Consider the following 24,773-nt stretch of genomic DNA (forward strand, 5'->3'; position numbering starts at 1 on the left):
TTAAATATTTTGTTACCTTTTCCATGCGACGACTGCATGATGCATGGAGTCATCAGTGGAAATTCTACAGTCAGAACCCCCTCCTGCCGGCTGTGCCCGCCCAATGTGTGTTCGCCTCTGGGTAGGTCCTGGTCACTGCCACAACCTTGTTAGGGTTTCATATCCTTTTGCAAGGATTTCAAGAAAAATTTTAACCAGTTATGCACGAACTCTTATACCCCCAACACACCCCATGGTCAGCAGTGTCCCCCAGATGGATTTGGAGAAAGGGATTTAAAAGGAAGTACCAAAAATAAAAAATTTTATTCTGTAACTCATCAAAAATATCCTTCATATAACTGTAACTGGTTTTTGTTGCTTCTAGTTACTTTTATCAGCCTCATTTACGGCTGGTCAAACCTTACGTTGTATGCAGATTTAAGTAGGAGAGAGATGAGAAAAGATGATGATGATGATGATGGTATTTAGAGCTATGGTTTTGTTATTCATAGATTAATATATAATGTGTTTCGGGAGTTGTCGTAGTCTCCTTACCGGTGCACTAGACCAAAACCCCTGTCTGATTTAATAGGTGTGTAATATTTGTTTCTCAAAATGCATGAGTGTGGGGGTCCAGCAGCAGCGGATGGGGTTAGTAGTGTTCACTCTAGCTCCGGCGGCAGGCAGGGCGCCAGAGCTAGAGAGGGCAACCTTGTGCGCGCGCCCGAAAAGGGGGCGTGGTCATGAAAAGGGGGCATGTCTATAAGAGGCGTCCCCTTTTCGTCATACTTGGGGGCGTGCCCGGTGCTTACGGACATGCCGGGCAGCCCCCAAGCGCTGCAGAAAGGGAGAATAGATGCCGGGCGCATGCGCCCGGCGTCTTTTCTCCGACGGTGACCGGGTCACCGTATGTTTCTCCACCCGCCGGACACTGCGTCCCGCGGGTGAGAACGGCACCCGCAGGTTGTGAGGGCAGGGCGCTTTTTGCCCTCCTCCTGGAGGGCTGGATGCTTTTTGCCCTCCAGAAGGAGGGCAGGGCGCCGTGCCCCGCTAAAACAGCCTAGCGGGAACGCTAGGTTAGGGTTTATTAGGTGCGTTGCATTGTGTCAATGAATACAAAACCTTCAATTTAGGATTAGAGCCTATAGAAAAAGAGCATAACACGATGTGTAACGTATACAGCAATCTACTCCACACTGTTAAGTAAAGTTGTGAGTATAGGGAGCGCCTTTATACCTTCACCTGTAAGACTACAACTTGCTCACTGTCTTTATTCACAGCTGGGAATTGGGAGCTGCATGCCTACCAACTGCGTGTGGATAAAAGGCCTGCCCTCTGGCGTCCCTGATGAGTATTTAAGACACTATTTTGGCTGTCATGGGCCTGTGCTAAAGGTAAGTGGGGTTACACCGTTCCATCTTCTTATGTCTTTCGTGTCCTACACTTCTTTAGATTAGTTACATATATTGTCAGACATAATGGTCGCAGTAGCAAGATGGACTTTCTCTACTCCCCTGTTGGTTTTCTCAGGACAATTTCTATGTGGTTTTACCACCTGTCTTAGGGTTTCAAGGAAACAGGATGATGAACCCCTGTGACACATTCGAGCCAAAGGATGTGGTGGTCACTGTAACACCATCCCCTCAGACCAAATGCTTGATTAACATGTTACCCTCTCAAAATGCCACACAAACATGCTCTGCCATTGTTACACTATCAGTTTTGCCGATAATTTTAGACATGTGAGCTTCAGCATGCATTCGTTAATGGAATAGAGGCTAGTAATAATGTCTTTAGAAATGTTGACAAACAATAGGCAAATCAAGCCAATAGTGGATTCAAATTCATATGGAATTATAGGATGACCATTTATCACTTCAGATGTTAATGCAGTTGCCGCTAATTTGTGGTAAGGAAAGTGTTGAATGGTTAGTTAATGTTAAATGCTTCTTTACTGTGGTCTGTCTTTTAGGGTGGTCTAAATGATATCATGGGCTCACTTAACATGCCGTATCAAGTATACACACAATAACAAAAGACTGTGCATTTATTAAAGCTCACTATACTAATTAATACATTTAATGATTCTGAGCAAACTCAGAGTCTGCTAACACTCTTCCTCTGTAAGGAATCTGAGTGCCTTGTTGAAAGTCTCCCTGAATTCCATTACAAATCTGAAATGCATAAAATTCCATCTTGTATAACAGCTTTGTTAATTGTTTGGAGTATGAAAAGGCTTGTCTGTCATTGTTGTTGTTCTTGTTTTTGTTGATGTGTGTTGAAAGTCTTGAAGTGATTCTTCTGTCCCTTGTGCTTATCATTAAAATATCATCAATGTATCTGTTTCAGAGTATAAAGGTTTGCCCTTGTTCCTTGTTTAAGCCAGGTGTAGTGTTCTTTCCAGTGGCTAATAAACATGTTGTCGTAACTAGGGTCAATCCTGGTACCCATTGCTGTGCCTTGTGGTTGCAGACAGATTTTATTCTTAATACATTCAGAATTATGCTTGAATATAAACAGATTGCTTTGAAAAATGTTGTGGGTTTTTAGTCCTAAAAGCATTTGATGCTGTTAGTCCCTGTTGGTGTTGATCATGATATAAATTGATGCCAGACTTAAGTACTTTTTCCAGTCAATCTAGTCCAATGTATGTAGGTCCTGTGTAGTGTCAGTTATGTAGGTTGGATGTGTTGCCACAAGATTCTGTGAAAAATGACCAATGTATTATGATAGATTTTCTAAGATTGTGCTGATCCCTGAGATGATCAAGTCTTCCTGGTGTTTGAGCGGGTGTTCTTATGGGTCTTGGGGAGGCAATGGAAAACTGTTATAACTGGGTGATAGTTTGCGATATAGCCTGACACATTTTTGTTGAGGATGCCTTGTTTGCCTGTAGTTTCTGCATAATTTTATAAGAAAACTGTTTGATAAATATGCCCCATAGTCTTCCAATATTGTATGCTAAGAGAGCTTTGTAGATCACATGAGCTGGCAGGGGGTGTTCTTAGAAGCTGTGTTACTTATGGGTGTTATATATGTCATAGCAGTTCCTCTGTCAATCCCAGCCAGGTATCCTTGATCGCTAAGACACGTATTTTGAGCCAGAATCCTCATACAATTGAGACAAGAAGAACGTTGATCTTTTACCAAGTCCCCAGTGGACGAGGCTCTTATGTGTACTCTCTTCATTTTGTTTTCTCCCGACAGGTGGTGAATGATCAAGTGAAACGCATGGCTCTGATTTCCTTTAAAGAGACCGAATTTGCCCAGGCAGCTGTAGAAAATACCATGGGGAAGAGAATGCGTGGGAAAAAAATTAAGGTGTGTATCAATATTAAATCCTGACTTATACATTTCTAAATGTTTGTCAGGGGATTAAGAACCACTGGTATATAAACCCAGCTATCCTTGCATTATGTAGGGAAGCGCCAACCTTGTATCTCTGAGCGGCTTGATGTTGTCATTTCTCCAAACTTCTCTTGGTACTGTTAAACTTCTGCACTGTGATAACTCATATATATTCCTGGGATGCTGTCTCAGTTTCTGAATTACATCTATTTTCTTTATATCTCTATATTTTAAAACCATTCTGTGCGCGGGCAGTGAAAGATTGGTGACCTCTTTGAGATTCTGTTAATATAAATCGCACCATCCACGCATCACATAAGCTTATACATTATGCATCTAAGTATGACTTCTCTTTTATCCATGGTGGAACACTTGGAGCATGAAGGGTTGGTGACAGCAGTTTGGGCACTTTCACTGGCACTTCGGTTTATATTTTCAAGTACCCAGCAAAGCTAGACGGTGTTGTGTTGGCTGCCTTTGACAGCCCTATTCTTTAAATATAATTTTGTTACCTTTTCCATGCGGTGGCTGTATGATGCATGGAGTCGTCAGTGTAAATTCTACAGTCTGAACCACCTCCTGCCAGCTGTGCCTGCCCAATTTTTGTTAGGCTTTGGGTAGGTCCTAGTCACTGCCACAACCTTGTTAGGGTTTCATATCCTTTAGGAAGGATGCAAGGATGTTCTGGAGATGGCCCTTAGAGCTTCACACTGGGAAATCCAACCATGCATCCGCCTGGTAGATAAACTTCATGGAGTTTCTATTTAACACCCAGTTGGTGTTCATACAAAAGGAAACAAATTCTCTCTTTACATGGACTTTTGATGGTCCTGGTTTCCTTGTTAGTATTCTTGTTTTCATTGGAAATCTGTCGTCTTTCCTCTTGTTCTCTACACCTGGTTCTCTCCTCCTAGAAATATACTGAAAGCTAGGCATTCGGGATATAGAGGGGGAGGATCTTTAACCTATAAAGGTAAGTTTAAAAGTGCCAAAGCACCTGTCTCCAAACTCTATACCCAGTGCTCCAGTTCTACTCTGGATTCCTAGTAAAGGATTTAATGCAAATCAAAATAATCCCATTCCATGTTTGGAACTCCCTGACTATTCCAACCCATTTCCCGGCAGCTGCGACGTCCCTCTAGTTATGTCCGCCTGTGGATATAACTCATGATAACCGGCAGCTGCTTCCAACACGTGCCGTGGAAAGCTCTCATAATGCCAAAACAGCCAGTTTAATTTTTTTTCACTTGACATCAGGTTTTGTGGATTTTACTCTGTGCAATTGTAATTCTAGGGGGGGAAATATTTACTAATGGTATCAAGATGTAATGTATCATTAGACTGATCTGCTTCCAGTTAACATTCAGTTTACAAGCCTTGGGTGAGGAAATAATGAATATTTTATACAAAACCTGGTATTAAGTGATTGCTGCGTAGTTTTTTTTATATACTGTCCATTACCAATAGTATTTACATCCCACACGCTTCTGTTTTTGTTTATTATGCAGCACTCTTTACATTTTTTAAATTTTTTTTAATAGAATGTTTTATACATTTAAATTATTGGAATTCTCAATTATTTTGAAGCTGGATTTTGCCAACCAATCAGATGAGTTGGCTTTCTATCGTTCCATGGAGTCCTCGGAACAGGCTGTAGAGGAGGACTGCGACGTAACATCCGAGAGAAGGTAAGTTGTCATTTGTTGGCATATTAAGCAGACTGCTAAGCTTAAAATGCTAATTGATTTGTATATTTGTATAATTATGTGAAAATAAGAAACTGGTAAGGGTGGGGGCCTGATGCTGCAGTATTATAAAATAATGTATAATTCTTCCTACTATAGTAAATGAAAATACAATAAGCTTATATCTGAGTGCTTTTTCTGGTCCGGAAATGCTTCATAACACCATGCCCTTTTGGGAATAAAAAACGGAGACAGAAGAGGACTGTGTAGTAATTTTAAAAAGGAATACATTTATAATTCATGTTATTATAACTGCATAATATTAGTTGGTATCGGTCTTATTTGAATGTCTGCAGAAGTCCAGAAGTGACTCCCAGTATGCTGGAGACAAGTCCAAAGGTCTTAAAGTCTAGAAGCAGATCCAGAAAAGCAAGGCAAAATAAAGGTTTACAAATTACAACGCGATTTACTCTAAATAGCCCAGAACTTCACTCTACAGACCATTGAGTCTTGAGCAGAACATATTAGCCAAGATTTCAATCTAATGTTTTTTGGGCTGATGATCTGCCTTGGGATCACCAGATTAAGGGAGCATCTGCATATATTGGAGACGCCCTCCTGGATATGAGTGCACTCATTTCCAGGACCTTGGCCGTTCAGGTCATGGGATCTCAATCCAGTGTTCCTCTTTGGGCCTGGGCTAGACTATATTATTTCTCAGGTTACGGAAAATTACTTAGCTCCAGGCTTCTGCTCCAAAAACAAAATTTCAGCCAAGGTTTTGCCATTTGCGCGTCTGCTTGCGTGTTTCAGAATTGGCAGCTCTGTCTTTTTATTACCCTCGTTGATTTTCCATCCTGACAGAGCAGTCCTTCAAACTCGCTCGTCCTTTCAAAAAGAAAGTTGTGTCGCAGTTACATTTAAGTCAGGGAATTGTCCTCCTGGTTTTTAGCAGTACAGATCTTCTAGTTCTTCGAGTTCTCTTCATCTCCTTGATGTGGTTCTAAGCTTTACAAATTTACAATGAGCAAATTTGTAAACGGACGGTCTCCTGGTCCTGTATGTTGCTCATAAACTATTACAGTAACCAGACTGGATGAATTAGGAGGTCAGTACTTTAAACTAGATTAATTAAGATGTTGGTGCTTTATGGAAATGACTGAGGTTATAATTTTTCCCGAGAACACGTATGGGTCCTGTGAGGATGCATCTGAAACCATTCACGTGTATTAGTCTTTAGGACAGTAAGCAAGAGTGATATTCTACGTAGAGTATTCCATGAGTTTGATGAATGATAAATTACTCCTGTTTCTTCTTCCTCCACTAGGGGGCACAGGAATAACACTGGGTATAGCCAGGAAAGGAGAGTCTGGGCACAAAATAGTTAAATTCCCAAGGCTTTCTTTCCTTTATACCCAGCCGCCGGCAGCCAGTATGAGATTGGTGCCGGCAGGAGTGGGCACCATTTTGAGGGGGGCTGCTTTAGGTGGTCCCCCATTATTTTATTTATTTATTAATTTATTTTTACTACTGAGTTGGCAGTGACAGGCGCCTGGGTCTGTGACTTCGCCTGTGGACTCCACACATCCCGGAGCTGCAGCCGGACACTCGGGAGATTCAGGTAAGACCGGCTCCCTGCATGGAGGGAGCCACATATTCGCAGCTGTTACCACCAGTGCAGGAGACCACTGGCGGTACTGTTTGTGGGGGTTCCCGGCTTCCTGCTTCATCCAGGAACCGAAGGAACAGGGCGCTGTGGGAACAGAGCTGGCCATTTGGCCTGGGGTCCGGACCAGACAAGGTAGGCAGGCTGTCCCTGTTAGTCTCTCCCCCAACCCTGGGGCGCGCTTCCTCACAGTAGTCATCAAGCCCCAGGCAGAATCCTCCTCTCTTTTAACCTACTGAGACGCTGGGCGGCAGGAGACACGTCTGATCAGTTAGTGACTACAACTCTGTATATATAAATATATACATACCAATTGCACACTTATCATTTATTGAATACTGTATCAAACGTTCTTTGTGCTTCCCCTGTGTACGCATCATTGTTTGAGCCTCTGTGTAGGGATTTCTTGGATTGCTGATAATATATTCCAAAAATAAGACTCCCAAGGAGGTGGGTGCTCCAGTGCTGCGCACTTGTAAAATATGTGTCAACGCCATCTCTTCCCAAGACCTGGACCGCGATGGCCTTTGTGTCTGTTGCTTTACGGCTCTACAGCAGGAGGTGCCTTCACCCGCAGGATTCGGTCAAGAAACCGGCTTGGGCATCTACGTTGACACAGGTCGCAGTTAGTAAACCAGCTTGCATCTCAAGCACTCCCTGTTAACTAACATTCTCCCTGCTCCTCAGCTACCTACTACGGAGCCACTTGGATGCAATCCTTTACTCAGTCCGTGCTGGACAAGGCTAGAGCTCCCAGACGCAGGCCTGCTACGCGCCGGAGACCTCCGTCACTGCCAGGGGGTGGTTTTGACTCTGAGGGTTCCTCAGACGATGAGACTAGTGTCTCTATCACTTCTGTGGTTGAGACATCATCGTCCCTGGAGGAGGCTATGTCTCCAGTAGATGTGGATATGCATAGATTTAGATAAGAAAAAGTCCCAGGATCGGGAAACGCGTTGCTGCCATTGTTTTGTGCTGTTACCGGTTACCCTACGATACATTTGTATCCAGTGCCTGCCACCCCGACTTCTGGTGTGAGGAATACACAACCTCCCCAGCACCTTCTTACCTGGGCAGCTTCCTGCACGTGTGAGCCAGGCAGAGAGTTATTGAGCCGTAGTACTACCAGTGGCCTGAGATCTTCATGCTGTTCGGCAATACTTCTGCCTATTCCGCTGACCCACTTCTGTGGCGCCCGACGGGGAATTATACAACCACATTGAGGTACAACGGCACGTGCCTATTTTTCTAAAAACTCCACCTTATCCAGCAAACTAGGATATCTTAATGGATACTACGTTATAATGCTGTGAACTCATTGTTGCCACTTTACAAGTATCATCCACAAGCTGTGACAACTGTCACATTTGTTGCAATTGACTACGGTAGTCTTTGGACTATTATTTTATTTTCCGGGATACAGCACACTCCTGATTCCTATTAACATTTATATTCACTTATCCATTTTACCATATATTTTTATGTTCTATTAGTATTGTTGTCCTTATTTTTTATTTTTCTTATCTATGTCTATGCATATCTATTGATCTAGATTACTGTATCTATACCATTTATTCAACTTATTTGTGTTATTCATGTGTTTTTATATTTCGTTATTGGTTATTAAATATATTTTTTTATTCAATTACACTATTTGCCAGCGCGGTATTCTTTTTTCCTATTTGTGTGGGGTTGCAGTTTTTTCCCCTTTGTTTTATACGGCTGCAGGCTCAGTTTTCATGACAGTGTGTCTAGGCACATACTGTAGGGTTTTTTTGTATTTTTTCTCCAGTAGATGTGGAGGCTCTTATCAGGGCAATTAAATTGGTTCTCCTGGTAGAGGATTTGTAGCAGCCTGCTAAATCCAAGGCCCCAGTATTCAAGCATCAAAAGAAGGCAGTAACTGTGTTCCCTTCACCGGTGCAACTGATGGACCTCCTAGCGGAGGCGTGGGCTCACCCTAATTAATGCTTTCAAGTTTTTAAGTGTATTGCTACCTTTTTCCCTCTCCCAGTGGTGGATAGGGCCAAGTGCGAGTCCCCTCCTCTGGTGGATACCCATATTACCAGTCTTTATCAGGTTCCTATTCCGAACACTGCTTCCCTTAAGGATCCTGTGGATAGTAAGCCAGAAAATGCATTTGAGACCATTTATGTTAATGCGGGTGGTATTGCTCGTCCTGCCCGAAACGTCCACTTGGGTAGTTAAGGTAGTTGGCTACTGGGCTGATGCTATAAAGGACGAGCTTAGTTCAGGTACTCACATGGGCAGACTTGATGTCTCTGGTGGAGCTTCTGCAGTCACATGGGTGGATAATCAGTTGGCAAAATCCACCCGGACTCCTCAAGAGATGCGCCACTTAGGAGCATTATTGGACTCCAAGACTCAGGGAGTCTTCCTTCCAGCAGACTAGACCTCCAGGATCTGCTCCTTCCTGAGCCACTGTCGTGTGTCCATACATTCCTGTATGCAGATCTTGGGGTCTCTTGTCTCCACCTTTGACATGGTGAAGTACGCTCAGTTCCATTCCCGGCCTCTGCAGCTGGTCATTCTGGTGCGGTGGAACAAGTCTCACGTTCAGGGACGATGGACATTTCATGAACGTCCACTATCACTTAATGTCCTGGAGCTCCGAGCAATGTATAGGGCTCTTTGCCAGGCGTAGTCTCTGCTCAAGGTATAGTCGGACAACGCAACAGCCATTGCCTACATAAACCTCAAGGGCTGCAGTCGCTGCACCATAAAGGATTTCAGCCTCATTCTCTGTTGGGCAGAGCGTCATCTTTCGGCTCTGGAAGTGGTCTTCATCCCAGGAGTCCAGAATTGGACTCTGAGCCGTGAGGACGTTCACGCAGGCGAATGGGCTCTACATCTGGAAATCTTTCATCTGCTGTCCACCGTTGGGGACATGATGGCTCCCACACCAGGAATCCCAGCGCACTACTTCTGGGCGCTCTAGCAGTTCTGTGGGAGTTTCCTCTCATATACATCTTCCCTCCATTCTCGATTCCTTGGGTACGCCACAAATTCAAGCTGGAAGGAGGCACAGTAATCCTGGAGGCGCCAGATTGGCCGCGGGGGTGTCACAGGGTCTATGCTTCCATCCAGATCTGGCCCATCGCACTTTCATGGGGTGGCTCTTGAGACAACCGTCTTAAGAACGAAAGGGTTTTCCAGAAGGTTCATTCGGACCATGCTCAATGCTAGGAAGCCATCTTCGGTGAGGATCTATCACCGGGTTTGGCGTACTTATTTTGCTTGGTGTGCAGCTAGGTGTTTTAACCCCAGGTCTTTTCGCCTGTCCTGTGTCCTTTCCTTTCTGCAGACAGGTCTGGATTTGGGCCTCCGGCTCTCTTCCTTGAAGGTCCTGGTTTTGGCTTTGTCGGTTCTCTTCCAGAGACAGATAGCACTGTTACCTGATGTACTGACCTTCTTCCAGGGAGTTCACCACGTTCAATCACCATTTGTGTTGTTCCCTGGAACCTGTCCCTGGTTCTCCGGGCTCTGCAGTCGACTCCCTTTTGAGCCTTTGGAGATGGTTGAGCTGCGTTGGCTAACATAGAAGACTGTCTTTTACTTGCCATCACATCGGCCCAGAGAGTGTCTGACTTGAGGTCCTTGTTGTGTCACTCCCCATTTCTTGTTTTTCACTCAAATTGAGCTGTGCTGCGGACTCACATGGGTTATCTTCCCAAGGTTGTATCAGGAAAGTGTGGTATCGTCTTTTTGGGTTACGGATTCTTCGCAGGTGGATTCCTCTTTGGATGTTGTGAGAGCTGTCCGCATGTATGTGAACAGGATCAGAGATGATCGCAAGTCAGATTCTCTGTTTGTCCTTTCACAAGCGGGGCTGGCCGACTGCTAAACAGACCTTGGCCCGCTGGCTCCATTCTGACTATCCGACATGCTTACTCTTTGGCGGATCTTTCTGCCGTGGTAACAGCCCATTCTGCCCTCTCATACGTGTGTATCATTCTGTGCGTGTGCCGGTCTGTCTTCTCCTCTGTCTTGCTCCTTGCTAACTACATTAGCTACCCAGAGTTATCCTTTTGCCCCCTATGGAGTCGAAGAAATAGATTTAACAGGTAAGAACATAAATCTCCTTATTCCATCTCTATGAATGCTTATTTGGCAAAATTTGCTTACCCATGGCTAACCTATTCATTATTCCTGCCATCTATTGACTCTCTAAAAAGAAACCTCAAACCCTAAATGATTATATAAACTTTGTTACCAGCATTTCTTCTCCCAAATGTGAGCTCTTGGTTCTGACGGACTTCAACAAAAACAGCAAATTCTTGCCAAATTGAAATCGCTAAATTTAAATTCTCTAATTTTTTTAAACAAACCATAACCAATCCAGCCCTGGACAGCATCCTATCATTCTGCCTTAGTCCACTCCACTGTCCTGGGATCTAACTGACACTTTTGTGATCATACAGTAGTTTATGTGAAAGGAAACCTCAAATCCCTCAGCTGAGAGGGGGGTTGTTTGTGGACCTCAAACCGGTGTTCTGCAATAATTTATTTTTGTAGTTCCAGTGAGTTGAGATTTTCCCGTGTTGGAACACTTTACATTAGAGAGGGAGTGATAAAGGGAAAAGTCATCTTATACACACATCGACGTAATTACTTAAATGCATAATTACAGTATCTGGTCGCTCTTATGCGCTCACTCAGACTGTATCGGCTTAGAAAAAAGTAGCATAAGAGGCAAAACCGCACTCTGACCCTTCACCACCAAAAGGGATCAGTGTCACCGGTGGGGAAAGGGTGGACATGAGAACAAAGGCGCACTGCCACTGGTGACATGAATAGTGCTAGGAGGAGAGAAGAGGGTCCTGTCAGCAGGGGCTTGCAATCTAACATTGGGTAATATATAGGAGTTGTATTTCCACCAGAGTTGGTTCTTGGCAGTTCCACAACTATTATATGGCAGGTCTAACATGAATCGTTATGTTACAGCAGTGACGAATATGCGGCAACACCAGCTCCTCCGTCCCAGACGCTCTTCTCTTCAGATGACGATGAACCGCGCAAGAGTTTTGGGATAAAAGTTGAGAATCTCCCAGTGCGCCGTAAAGGTACATATGTTTTGCCAGTGGTGATTACTCTAGATTGCAGTATTTATAACACTAATTCTATCTATTTAGATCTGTGGCAGTCCTTGGTAAATTCTTGCCTTAACCTTGGCCAATAATTCCTTTTTATTTATTTTTTTCAAAGAACCAAAAACTTCTCTTAACACCACAAAGTATTGATTCTACAATAATTGATGCTGTAAAGGGAAACTCTGTGGCTTGCTGAACGCCTAAAGCCGCGTATCCACTACGCGATGTTACTGAGCGATTGCACAATTACAACATCGTAATCGGGCACTATTATGTCGGAAGCGACCAGCGATGCTCGCTCCAGCTGGTCGTTTCCGACATCAATCACCTACTGAACATGCTGGTCAATCTGCCGATAATGACAGATTGGCCATGTTCAGAGATGATTGATGTGCCTACACTGAACGATTAATCGTTCAGTGTAGGCACTGCAGGAGGTTAGGGGAACGACGGTACGATTACGATGTCGTAATTGTACTGTTGTATGGGTATCTGCTAGTGGATACGCGGCTTTAGAGCATATCCTGATAACCTCCTAAAGGGAACGCATTCAGCTGTGCGAGGGTGCACGTGGCCTGTGTTTTCATCAGTCTTGCTCATTGTTCCGTGGCAGTAATTCAGTTCTGCGCGAAGAGCGGCTGCTGACATTACGCAGAATTAAGGTAGAGCACCGCTGCCAGGCAAAATGAGCAATGTTTTGGTCGCTATTTGCCGCCATTCCGAGCATTCCAATACTTTTCTAATGGAATATAGTTTTGAATTGAATTGGCTCCTATAGGGCCTGATTCGGAGTCGTACACACTCACCGAAATTGGCGATTGTATCCTGCTGCGCGTGAGCAAAACTCCCCAGAAACTCGCACAGCACATGCATCTCAAAGTGTGCACTCGCAGAGTCGCAGTAACTATTGGGGCGCACGGCGTCTGATAACAAAAGGACGTTCCTGGGCGGTGGCGATTAAGATGCGCGGAGATAGTTTGTCTTAAGGGCGTGTTATGGGAGTGTCGCATAACTGGTTGCGAACGCAAGGACAGTATTGTAGAGGCGCACAGACCTGGCTGTGCAATACCATCCAACAAAATGTAAATGCAACATCAGGTGTCTGTAGGAGATAGACAACTCCTGCATGCATCTGCGGATCGCACTTAGCATGGGTCTTGCGCAAGATTTAATGGTGCGAGCGATGTCTGTACAAAGTGGGCATCTCAGTCCTTGCACGTAAAGACGCACGGCTGTACACCAAGGGAAAGGCTGGTACTAGCATTACCATAAAGTCGCACATGCGACTATGGAAACTGATGCTAATGTGGTCGCAGCGAAGTGCAACTTATCTGGCGACGTCTTAAGTGATCCAACCGAAGCCAGCTGTGCTACAGCTGGCAAGGCCACGTCACATACAACCGTGCCACCCCGGCGCGGTTGTATGTGATCATCTGCCCCTCTGACATGAGGTAGGCTGCGTTCTGCATGGTGGGGGGATCTAGTATCAGTGTGGGTAGAGGAGAGCTTAAATAAAACCATATGATGTGGAGGAGGGGGTAAAATAATAATAATAATAAAAAAAAAAAAAAAAGGTTTAAACTTGTTACAGGGAAGGAGGAGGAGGGGGGTGCAAAAAAAGCAGTCTTTTTTACAGGGGGGGGGTTTCTTTTATACATGAATTTATTTTATTTTTTTACTATTAAGGGGGTGTGGGGGGTAATGTTATTAGCACCAAGGGGTGCATTGCCAATGGGGGGGATAAGTTTTATAATGGGGGTCTATGGACACAGGGGGTAGGGGGTGCTAAACATCCACTAGATATCTATTTTTCTTCTTCACTCCATAGGGGACACAGGCAAAGACCAAGGGTAAAGGGAGGAGCAGGAAGAGTCCATTCATCAACTAGTTAAGGGAGCCGCGCTGCAGCGGTTGTCACCGTTAGTGTGAGAGTCCATCGGCGGTGTGGACGGCGGTCAGCCAGGCTGCCTGGGGCCACCACTAGAGCACCAGGGCACAGGCAGTGGGGAGCTTCATTAGAAGCAGCCATTGCCCTGAGGGATCTTTTTCAGCTAGGGGGAGGTAGGCTATCCCCTGCTCCCTTGGCTCGCTCCCACGGCTCGCTCCCTCATTGCAATAACTATGTCATAGGGATTCTCCTTCCTCTCTCCCCTCCCAACTGAGACACTGAGCAGCCATTTTAACCATTCAAGATAGTTCTGCGCCCCGGTCCGGTTATGATTTGGACTCTGTCTAATTTTTCAGATGCTGAGACCTTCTTCTATCCTGGAGGGCTCCCTACCGAAGATGGATGTAGCAGTCCTGTTTAAGGCGGGGAGAGCTGTTCTCCGCATGAAAGACGCAGAGCAGGCCCTTAAGGCTAATTTTCCGGTCTTCAAGCGTCAGGAGACTGTTTTCTGCAGAATTCCTGTCTTCTGCACAGCTAGTGGACCTTCTAGCGGAGGCGTGGGCACACCCTAATAGGCGCCTCCAGGTTTCTAGGCGCATTGCTTCTTCAACTCTCTGCCTACTTCAATTCTCTATCTGCTGTGGGCCGGGCATAATAAGCCGCCTCCTCAGGTGGATGCTCACATGGTCCATCTGGTCTACCCTTCCAAGTCCAAATATGGCATCCCTTAAGGAACCGACGGACAGGACATTAGAATTTCCCTCAAAAAGGACTAATATTCTGCAGGTGCTACTGTACGTCCAGCCCTGGCTTCCGCTTAGGTAGCTAAAGCCAACACAGGTTGTAGATACGCTCTTCAGGAGGACCTCAGCTCTGGTACCCATAGGAATAAGCTATTGGTATTACGGGAGCACATCAGAGGATGACCTCTTTTCTAGGAGAATCAGCAATAGATACTGGTGTCCTAGCCTTCAGGGTGTCAACATCCTCTGTGGCTGGTAAACGAGCCCTCTGGCTTTGTTCTGGCATGCTGACTCAGACCTTAGTGGCTCTTTCGTATTCAGGGGACATTCTTTGGGGTCCTGATCTGGACAGGAATGTAGCAATAATGATGGCGTCCAGGAGGGCCTTATTCTCTTCTGTTACCTAGGATGCATACTTCTGATTTTCGCTCCTTTCGTCCGGATGGAAAGGCCAAGGGCCAACCTTTCTCGAGGAAGTTACTCTTCTAAGGATTCCAAACCCCGAGCTTAACAGCCCATGTCTATCAATATTCCTATCTCCAGGCCTACTGCCAAGCTTGCCGCTCGACAAGGCTGACCTCTACCTGGGGGGCCCCAGCGTGGGAGGCCGACTTCTGCTGTTTCCAGCACCTAGATGATGACCATGACAGACGCCTGAGGGCGAGGAATTCTCTCCCTGTACTACTCTGTAGCCTTTCAGGAAAGGCCTCCGAACCTAATTTTTCCACAGGCTTTCTGGTGGATCCAGACAAAGAGGAAGGACTGAGGGAGTCTTTTCACTTCCTACTGGCCTCCAGAGTACTTGTTCCAGTTCCCCTGTCTCAGAAAGGCATGGACTTTTATGCCAGTCTCTTCTTGGTTCAGAAACCGATGGTTCTTTCTGGCCAATCCTAAGCCTGGAAACCCTCCATTTAAGTTTTTGTGAGTCCTCAGATTCTGCATGGAGTCTCTACGTTCCATCATTCTGGCACCAGATCTGGGGGATCTCCTTGGATTTCCAGGTTGACTATTTATAGGTTCCTATATGGCTCAGTCACCAGATTTTCTTCTGGCTTGCGGTCCGGGGGAAGCTTTTCCAATTTTGGGCATTGCCCTTTCGTCTTTACACGGCCTCTCCGACTTTTGATGACCCAGTTTCACTCCAAGCCTCTTCAAATGGAGAATCTATCCTAGTGGAACATGTCCCACTGACAGCTCACCTCTCCTGAGAGGTTCGGCTCTTCCTCTTGTGGTCCAGGTTTCCCGCTTAGACAGAGGCCGCCCCCCTTTGGGATTCCGCAGAGGGTCCTCCTCACCACCGATTCAAGTTTTCGTGGGTGGGGGGCAGTTACCTGTCAACAACCTTCCAGTGTCTGTGAACAACTTCTGAGAGCCGGCTTCTGATCAACTTTCTGGTCCTCTGAGCAATCTCCAGAGCTCTCTGTCTGGCATGGCCGCTCTTTCAGCCTGGTCCGGTCCAGGTACAATTCGACAACGTGACTGCCATCGCCTACATAAATCATCAGGACGGCACTCAATTTTGGCGCCATGAAGGAGGTGAGTCGCAATCTCATCTGGGCAGTGTGTCAGGTTTCGGCTCTGTCAGTAGTGTTCATTCCCAGAGTCCAGAATTGGGAAGAGGACTTCCTCGATTTTAGGGGTATTCAACCAGGTGAAGGGGCATTTCGTCCAGGTGCCTTTCAGATCCTAGCTGTTCACTGGGGGTCGCCAGACATTACCTTGTTGGCATCTCGGCACAAACACCAGCTATCGAAGTACTGCTCGCCTTGATTTTGATCTCTAGTATGTCTTCCCTCCGATTTTGTGGATACCGCAGGTCCTAAACAAGTTGCAGTGATGGGGGCAGCATGGTAGTCCTGGATGCCCAATATTGGCCATGACGAGCTTGGTACGCAGATCTATCAACAATCTGCTGTGTCTTTCTTGCGGCCAGATCCTCTGTCTCAGGGCCCGTGCTTCCATCCGGATCTGGCCCATCTCACTTGTTGGGGTTGCTCTTGAGACCTCCATCTTGAGTGCTGAAGGTTCTTAGGTCATTAATTCATACTATACTCTATGCCCGTAAGCCCTCCTCTGCAAGACTTTATCACTGCTGTGGTGGATTTACTTCCCTTGGTTTTCTGACGGGAATTTTCATCCCAGAGTGTTTCCCTCTCTTGGGTCCTCTCCCTTCTGCAGGTGGGTCTAGATTTAGCCCTCTGCCTCTCTTCTTTGAATGCTCTGATACCTGAAGTACAAGCTTTCCTTCAGGTTGCTCTCCACATACAGTGTTTGTTCCTTGGCTCCTTGGACCTGGTCTTTGGTGCTTCGAGCTCTTCAGTCATCGCCTTTTCAGTCTTCGGGCTCTGTAAACATTCTTTGCCTTACATTGATGACCGCTCTCCTGCTGGCTATGCTGTTGGCCCTATGGGTGTCTCACTGGGCGTGTTGTTCTGTCTCTCCCCATTGTTGGTTTTTCACTTGGACCGGGCTGTTCTTCAAACTTGCTTAGGCTACCTTCCTACGGTAAGCTCTGTTTCTCATCATCCAGGACATTGTGGCCCCTGTGTCTCAGGCACCTGATTGTTCCACCTCTTTGGACGTTGTGGGGTCCCTACGGATCTCTGGGGATAGGACCTGGGATATCCATAAGACGGATCCCATTTTTTTCTCTACATCTTTCGTAAGCGGGACTGGCCGGTTACCACACAGACTTTGGCCAGTTGGCTCCGTTTGACTATGCATCACGCTTCAGCTGTGGCGAACCTCTCTGTTCTGTCTTTGATGTTGCATCATTTCACCAGCTTGGTGAGTACTGTTAGGCGGCTCACCAGGGGTGCCTCGGTTGAACAGCTTTGTAGAACGGCCCTATGCTCCTCCGCTCATACTTTCCTCCAGTTCTGGTAATTTGACACATTCGCTACCGTGGATGCACCTTTTGGCGAAGGGTTCTCATCGCAGCTCCGTTGCGTCCCTTTCCAGTAATGGGATAGCTTTGGGACGTCCCATGGTCTCTGCCTGTTCCCCTATGGAGTGAAGAAGAAAAGGAGATTTATGTTCTTACCTGGTTAAATTCTTCTTTTTGTTTTTTAGATCCATATGGGATACAGGCGTCCACACTGACACACCGGGCTCGCAGGCTTTTTACTCTGCTTCCAGTACTCCTTTTAGCGTTTCTGGGTGTTTGGACCTGTATGTGTGTATCGGTCTTCCTTCTCCTCTTTCTCATTCCTGCCTTGGGCTTGTTAACTTAACTGACCTGCGTGGGGAGCGGGGTATAGAGGGGAGGAGTCGGGGCTGCTGGGAGAAGAACTAGTTGTTGCAAGGACTCCTCCTGCTCCAGCCTATACCATGGTCTCTCTCCCTGTCCCCTATGGATTTAACTAGGTAACAACAATCTCCTTTTTAAAAAAAAAAAAATATATTTAATTATATTATTAAAAATATTTTTTATTTTTCATTAAATAAAAAAAAAAAAAGACTATTTCTGTGCGGTTTTGTAGAAAAGAAATGTTCAGTTTCAGGAGGTACGGCTGTGATGATGCGGGAGGACTTCCTTTTTGTAATCCTATTGTCGGGTTTTCTGAGCAGCCCGAAGGGGCCAAATATAGGTGAGAACAGAGGGACATTGTATCTGGCTGTATGGGAACCCTCAGATACGTGGTCACAGAGTGACTTCTCCTATTGTCCTGTACCGGATTACTATGTAGTCCTGGATCCAGGCACAGATGCTAATCTCTTGGCTGCATTTCCTACAAGTGTAATGTGATGTTCTGATTGGTTTGCTCTGCTCAAATGTTTTTGTGTTGTTTCTAATTACAGGCCTTAAATACGGCCTTTACAAGGAGTTTAAGAAGTATGGGGAGTTATCGGCTGTCCAGATACACGGTATACCCGAGAACAGGTACGGCCTGGTCTTCTTCAGGCACCAGGATGATCAACAGGTTGCCCTTAACGATTCACAAGGCACAACATTTCTCGGTGTACCGATGAAAGTGACTTCATGGGAGGAAACAGGTACGTTGACTTGTTCTGAAAAGTGGGTACTCTTAGGCGCAGGTAACCAATAAAGTAAGGAGGCTTAAATTAGATGATATTTTTATTTTTGATATATTTAAGTGGTTCCACAGGATTATGGGGTTTATTTACTAAGTCTAGGAGAGAGAAAGTGAACGGAGATAAAGTACCAGCCAATCAGCTCCTAACTGCCAATTCACTGGCTGTGTTTAAAAAATGACCACTTTTTCTTCCTCCAAGGCTTCGTAAATAGAACCTAATATTCCCAAAAAAAATTCTTTGTGAAATGCAGTGTAAGATCCTGAGGGTAGCGAGATAATAACAGCAAGGAATTGGCGTTGGCCCTTTTTGGGTCATGGAGGTGTGTTGCGTTCCAGGTTGGTAGCACTGGCTGTAAATTCTTTGTCTTCATCTATATAGAGACCCAAGGCAGAGAATGGCGGGACCCCAATACAGTCAAGACCCCAATTCGACACTTAGAAGAGAATAATGTTTGTTAGTGGGATACAAGAAGAATAACTGAATGAGTAGAAAATCAGGGAATATCAGAATGATAATCACTATGAATTCCCCTATATCTTTTCTAATATATACTGTACCAACCCTCAATATGGCTATATAAGTTACTTTTAAAAGGCTGAATAATGCTAATCTTATATTTCACAGGTCACGTAAAATTAAACCACACACGTATATACACACACACACTCTGTGTCTCTCTCTCTCTCTATATGGACAGAACAATTTGGGCACACCTATTAATTGTTAAATTGAGGTGTTTCAATCAGACCCATTGCTATAGGTGTATAAAATCAAGCACCTAGCCATGCAGTCTCCATTTGCAAACATTAGTGATACAAAATGGGTCTTTCTGAAGAGCTCCGTGACTTCAAGCGTGGTACTGTGATAGGAAGCGTGGTACTGTGATAGGAAGCGTGGTACTGAGATAGGAAGCGTGGTACTGTGATAGGATGCCTGGTACTGTGATAGGAAGTGTAGTACTGTGATAGGATGCGTGGTACTGTGATGGGATGCGTGGTACTGTGATAGGAAGCGTGGTACTGTGATAGGAAGCGTGGTACTGTGAAAGAAAGCGTGGTGCTGTGATAGGATGCGTGGTACTGCGATAGGAAGCGTGGTACTGTGATAGGATACGTGGTACTGTGATAGGATGCGTGGTACTGTGATAGGATGCGTGGTACTGTGATAGGATGCGTGGTACTGTGATAGGAAGCGTGGTACTGTGAAAGAAAGCGTGGTGCTGCGATAGGATGTGTGGTACTGCGATAGGATGCGTGGTACTGTGATAGGATGCGTGGTACTGTGCTAGGATGCGTGGTACTGCGATAGGATGCGTGGTACTGCGATAGGAAGCGTGGTACTGCGATAGGATGCGTGGTACTGCGATAGGATGCGTGGTACTGCGATAGGAAGCGTGGTACTGCGATAGGATGTGTGGTGCTGTGATAGGAAGCGTGGTACTGTGATAGGATGCATGGTACTGCGATAGGAAGCGTGGTACTGTGATAGGATGCGTGGTACTGTGATAGGATGCGTGGTACTGCGATAGGAAGCGTGGTACTGTGATAGGATGCGTGGTACTGCGATAGGAAGCGTGGTACTGTGATAGGATGCGTGGTACTGCGATAGGATGCGTGGTACTGCGATAGGATGTGTGGTACTGCGATAGGATGTGTGGTGCTGTGATAGGATGCATGGTACTGCGATAGGAAGCGTGGTACTGTGATAGGATGCGTGGTACTGCGATAGGAAGCGTGGTACTGTGATAGGAAGCGTGGTACTGTGATAGGATGCGTGGTACTGTGATAGGATGCGTGGTACTGCGATAGGAAGCGTGGTACTGTGATAGGATGCGTGGTGCTGTGATAGGAAGCGTGGTACTGTGATAGGATGCATGGTACTGCGATAGGAAGCGTGGTACTGTGATAGGATGCCACCTTTTGCAATAAGACAGTTTGTGAAATTTCATCCCTGCTGGATGTTCCATGGTCAACTGTAAGTGATATTATTAGAAAGTGGAAGCGTTTATTAACAACAGCAACTCGGCCACAAAGCGGAAGACCACGTAAAATCACATAGTGGGGTCAACAACTGCTAAGGCGCATGGTGCGTAAAAATTGGCAATGCCCTTCTGACTCCATAGTTGATTAGTTCCAAACTTCCGCTGGCATTAATGTAAGCATCAAAACTGTGCGGAAGACCATGTAAAATCACATAGTGGGGTCAACAACTGCTAAGGCGCATGGTGCGTAAAAATTGGCAATGCCCTTCTGACTCCATAGTTGATTCGTTCCAAACTTCCGCTGGCATTAATGTAAGCATCAAAACTGTGCAGCGGGAGCTTAATATAATGGATTTTCATGGCGGAGCAGCTGCATGCAAGCCTCGCATCCAAGCGTCGGATGGAGTGGTGTAAAGCACACCGACACTGGGCTGTGGAGCAGTGGAAACGTGCTCTGTGGAGTGACAAATCGCTTCTCTGTTGGGCCGTCAGATGGGCGAGTCTGGGTTTGCCAGGAGAACGTTACCTGTCTGACTGCATAGTGCCAACTGTGAAATTTGGTGGTGGAGGGATAAATAATGGTACAATGGGCTGTTTTTCAGGGTTTGGGCTAGGCCTCTTATCTCCAGGGAAGGGCAATCTTAATGCTTAAGCTTACTAAGACATTATGGACAAAGCTATGCTTCCAACTCTGTGGCAACAGTTTGGAGAAGGCCCTTTTCTATTCCAGCATGACTGTGCCCCAGTGCACAAAGCAAGGACTATAAAGACATGGTTTGATGAGTTAGCTGTAGAAGAACTTTACTGCCCCGCACAGAGTTCTGACCTCAACCCCATCGAGCATCTATGGGATGAACTGGAACGGAGTTTGCGAGCCAGGCCTTCTCGTCCAACATCAGTGCCTGACCTCATAAATGCTCTACAGAATGAATGGGCCCAAATTCCCACAGAAACACTCCAAAATCTTGTGGAAGAGCGGAAGTGGTTTTAGCTGCAAAAGGGGGCCCAACTCCATATTAAAGTATATGTATTTGAATACAATATCATTACAGTCCCTGTTGGTGAAATGGTCAGTCATCCGAATACTTTTGTCCATTGTGTGTGTGTGTGTATATAATATATTAGGGTCATTCCATGTGATTAGCATTACATTTCATGTTCATTTTTAGAAGTTTAAGTGAACCACACACGAAATTAAGGCTGAAATTCTAAATTTTAAAAAATTACAATAATATATGGGGTAGGTAGTCATAAATAATGCTTAGAAGCAGAATAAAATATAGTTGCATTTTATTATTTCTATGCGTGACTCATGTTACAACAGAATGGACATAGGAACTGAGGGGACTTATATTTTTATTTAAACTTGCTCTCCTAATTATTTTTACATACACTTTTAAGACCCTAAACTTGACCGACGCTCAAACAAAAAACTGAATGTTAACCAAACTATACTTAAAATCAATTTTGACATGTGACTCATGTTACATATGAATGTGACTCATGTTACAATTCTGTCCCCAGTCAAAGGTCTCTGATACAAACCTGTACAATCCACGTGAATTAATCCATGTAGGCCTGTTTATCTTCCTGAGTAACTGTGAGGATGTATAAAATATTTCATCTGGTGGTGATGGCCATTTTCAGGTGCTGCCAGCTTGCTCCATTGTGCTCACTAAGTATTCACCATCTCTGATGTCCTAGATCTCACATGGGAAACTCTTTCCATCATATTCAACATAGAACCAGTCACCAACGTTCACTACATCATCTGAAGTCATTGTGACCATTACATTAAGTTCATCAGTAGGAAGAAATTAAGTTGAAAATGTCTTGGCATCTGCTGTGATGTATGTGTGTGTGTGTGTATGTATATGTGTATATATATATATATATATATATATATATATATAATATATATATACAGCGACTCTCACCTCATCCTTTACAGACAAACGGGTATAGTTACTAAAGTGAGAGTTTTTAGAGGTGGAGATGTTGCACATAGCAACCAATCAGGTTCTAGCTATTATCTTCTAGAAGTGCTAGTTAAATATAAAGTAGAATCTGATTGGTTGCCATCTCCACTTCTAATAACTCACTTTAGTAAATGTACCCCAAAGTGTATGACTAGAAGCACACAGTGGCCCTCATTCAGAGCCGTACGTTCTGAGCAGAGCGCACGCTCTGAATGAGGGCCGTCCTCCATAATTATGGAGCGTCCTCCTGGACGCTCGTATAGCTGTGGGTCGCCACCCACAGCCTGTACGAGCGTGCAGGTTGATGGCCGCGATGGTCTTGACCATCGCGACCATCGCCACTGCGAGCCGGAGCCTGCGGTTGAGTTTTTCAACCGCAAGGCCCGGAGTGATTTTGGCTCTATCAGAGCCAAAATCACTCCCACTGACATCACTAGTGATGTCAGTGGGGCCGGCTTCTGACGGTAGACGTTCCCTTGGGAACGCCCCCGTCAGGGAGGCACACCCCCGGCACGCCCACCAAAGGGGGCGTGCTGTCAATCAACATCGACAGCACGCCCCCTTTGATCAGACACAACGAGCGAAGGAAAGTCCTTCGCTCGTCGCGTCTGGCGCATGCGCACGACGGAGCTCCTGCCGTCGTGCGCATGCGCAGTGCACATTGACCCGCTTGCGAGTGGGTCTGAATCAGGCCCAGTGTCAGTAGATAAGGCTTTATTCAGTATAAATCATGATACAGACAATGACAGGGAGGACAGATGGTCATTGTATCATGACTTATACTGAATATAGCCTTATCTACTGACACTGTGAGTGCTGGCCGTACACTGGTCTGTAAGGGATGAGGTGAGTGTCGCTGCACTAGTGCTTATGGACCGTGCACCATTCTAATCACAGTACTGTGAGTTCTGTCTCGGACTGTGTGTGTGTCTTTCCTTTTACTCGGTGACTAACATTGCTCCCGTCCATAATGTATTTATTTACATTTACACATTGCTCCCGTCCATAATGTATTTATTTACATTTACACATTGCTCCCGTCCATAATGTATTTACATTTACACATTGCTCCCGTCCATAATGTATTTACATTTACACATTGCTCCCGTCCATAATGTATGTATTTACATTTACACATTGCTCCCGTCCATAATGTATTTACATTTACACATTGCTCCCGTCCATAATGTATTTATTTACATTTACACATTGCTCCCGTCCATAATGTATTTATTTACATTTACACATTGCTCCCGTCCATAATGTATGTATTTACATTTACACATTGCTCCCGTCCATAATGTATTTATTTACATTTACACATTGCTCCCGTCCATAATGTATGTATTTACATTTACCCATTGCTCCCGTCCATAATGTATTTATTTACATTTACACATTGCTCCCGTCCATAATGTATTTATTTACATTTACACATTGCTCCCATCCGTAATGTATTTATTTACATTTACACATTGCTCCCATCCGTAATGTATTTATTTACATGTACCCATTGCTCCCGTCCGTAATGTATTTATTTACATTTACACATTGCTCCCGTCCGTAATGTATTTATTTACATTTACACATTGCTCCCGTCCATAATGTATTTATTTACATTTACACATTGCTCCCGTCCGTAATGTATTTATTTACATTTACACATTGCTCCCGTCCATAATGTATTTATTTACATTTACACATTGCTCCCGTCCATAATGTATTTATTTACATTTACACATTGCTCCCATCCGTAATGTATTTATTTACATGTACCCATTGCTCCCGTCCGTAATGTATTTATTTACATTTACACATTGCTCCCGTCCGTAATGTATTTATTTACATTTACACATTGCTCCCGTCCATAATGTATTTATTTACATTTACACATTGCTCCCATCCGTAATGTATTTATTTACATGTACCCATTGCTCCCGTCCGTAATGTATTTATTTACATTTACCCATTGCTCCCGTTCATAATGTATTTATTTACATTTACACATTGCTCCCGTCCATAATGTATTTATTTACATTTACCCATTGCTCCCGTCCATAATGTATTTATTTACATTTACCCATTGCTCCCGTCCATAATGTATGTATTTACATTTACACATTGCTCCCGTCCATAATGTATTTATTTACATTTACACATTGCTCCCGTCCATAATGTATTTATTTACATTTACACATTGCTCCCGTCCATAATGTATGTATTTACATTTACACATTGCTCCCGTCCATAATGTATTTATTTACATTTACACATTGCTCCCGTCCATAATGTATTTATTTACATTTACACATTGCTCCCGTCCATAATGTATTTATTTACATTTACACATTGCTC

At 44.8% G+C, this 24,773-nt stretch overlaps 1 protein-coding gene across 2 annotated transcripts in view; it reads left to right on the forward strand.

The window, feature by feature from the left end:
• The window catches only part of LOC148443111 (msx2-interacting protein-like), a 103,611-nt gene that overhangs the window by 71,915 nt on the left and 6,923 nt on the right, over positions 1-24,773 (forward strand). For both annotated transcript variants that reach the window (XM_088463243.1, XM_088463244.1), the window contains 5 exons: positions 1,260-1,373; positions 3,187-3,300; positions 4,915-5,015; positions 11,644-11,762; positions 18,222-18,416. In XM_088463243.1, coding sequence (XP_088319369.1) covers positions 1,260-1,373; positions 3,187-3,300; positions 4,915-5,015; positions 11,644-11,762; positions 18,222-18,416 — 643 coding nt within the window. The remainder of the gene's footprint in view (positions 1-1,259; positions 1,374-3,186; positions 3,301-4,914; positions 5,016-11,643; positions 11,763-18,221; positions 18,417-24,773) is intronic.

This window comes from Taudactylus pleione, unplaced genomic scaffold (genome assembly GCF_031769625.1).
Source record: "Taudactylus pleione unplaced genomic scaffold, aTauple2 ptg001334l, whole genome shotgun sequence".
Lineage (NCBI taxonomy): Eukaryota > Metazoa > Chordata > Amphibia > Anura > Myobatrachidae > Taudactylus > Taudactylus pleione.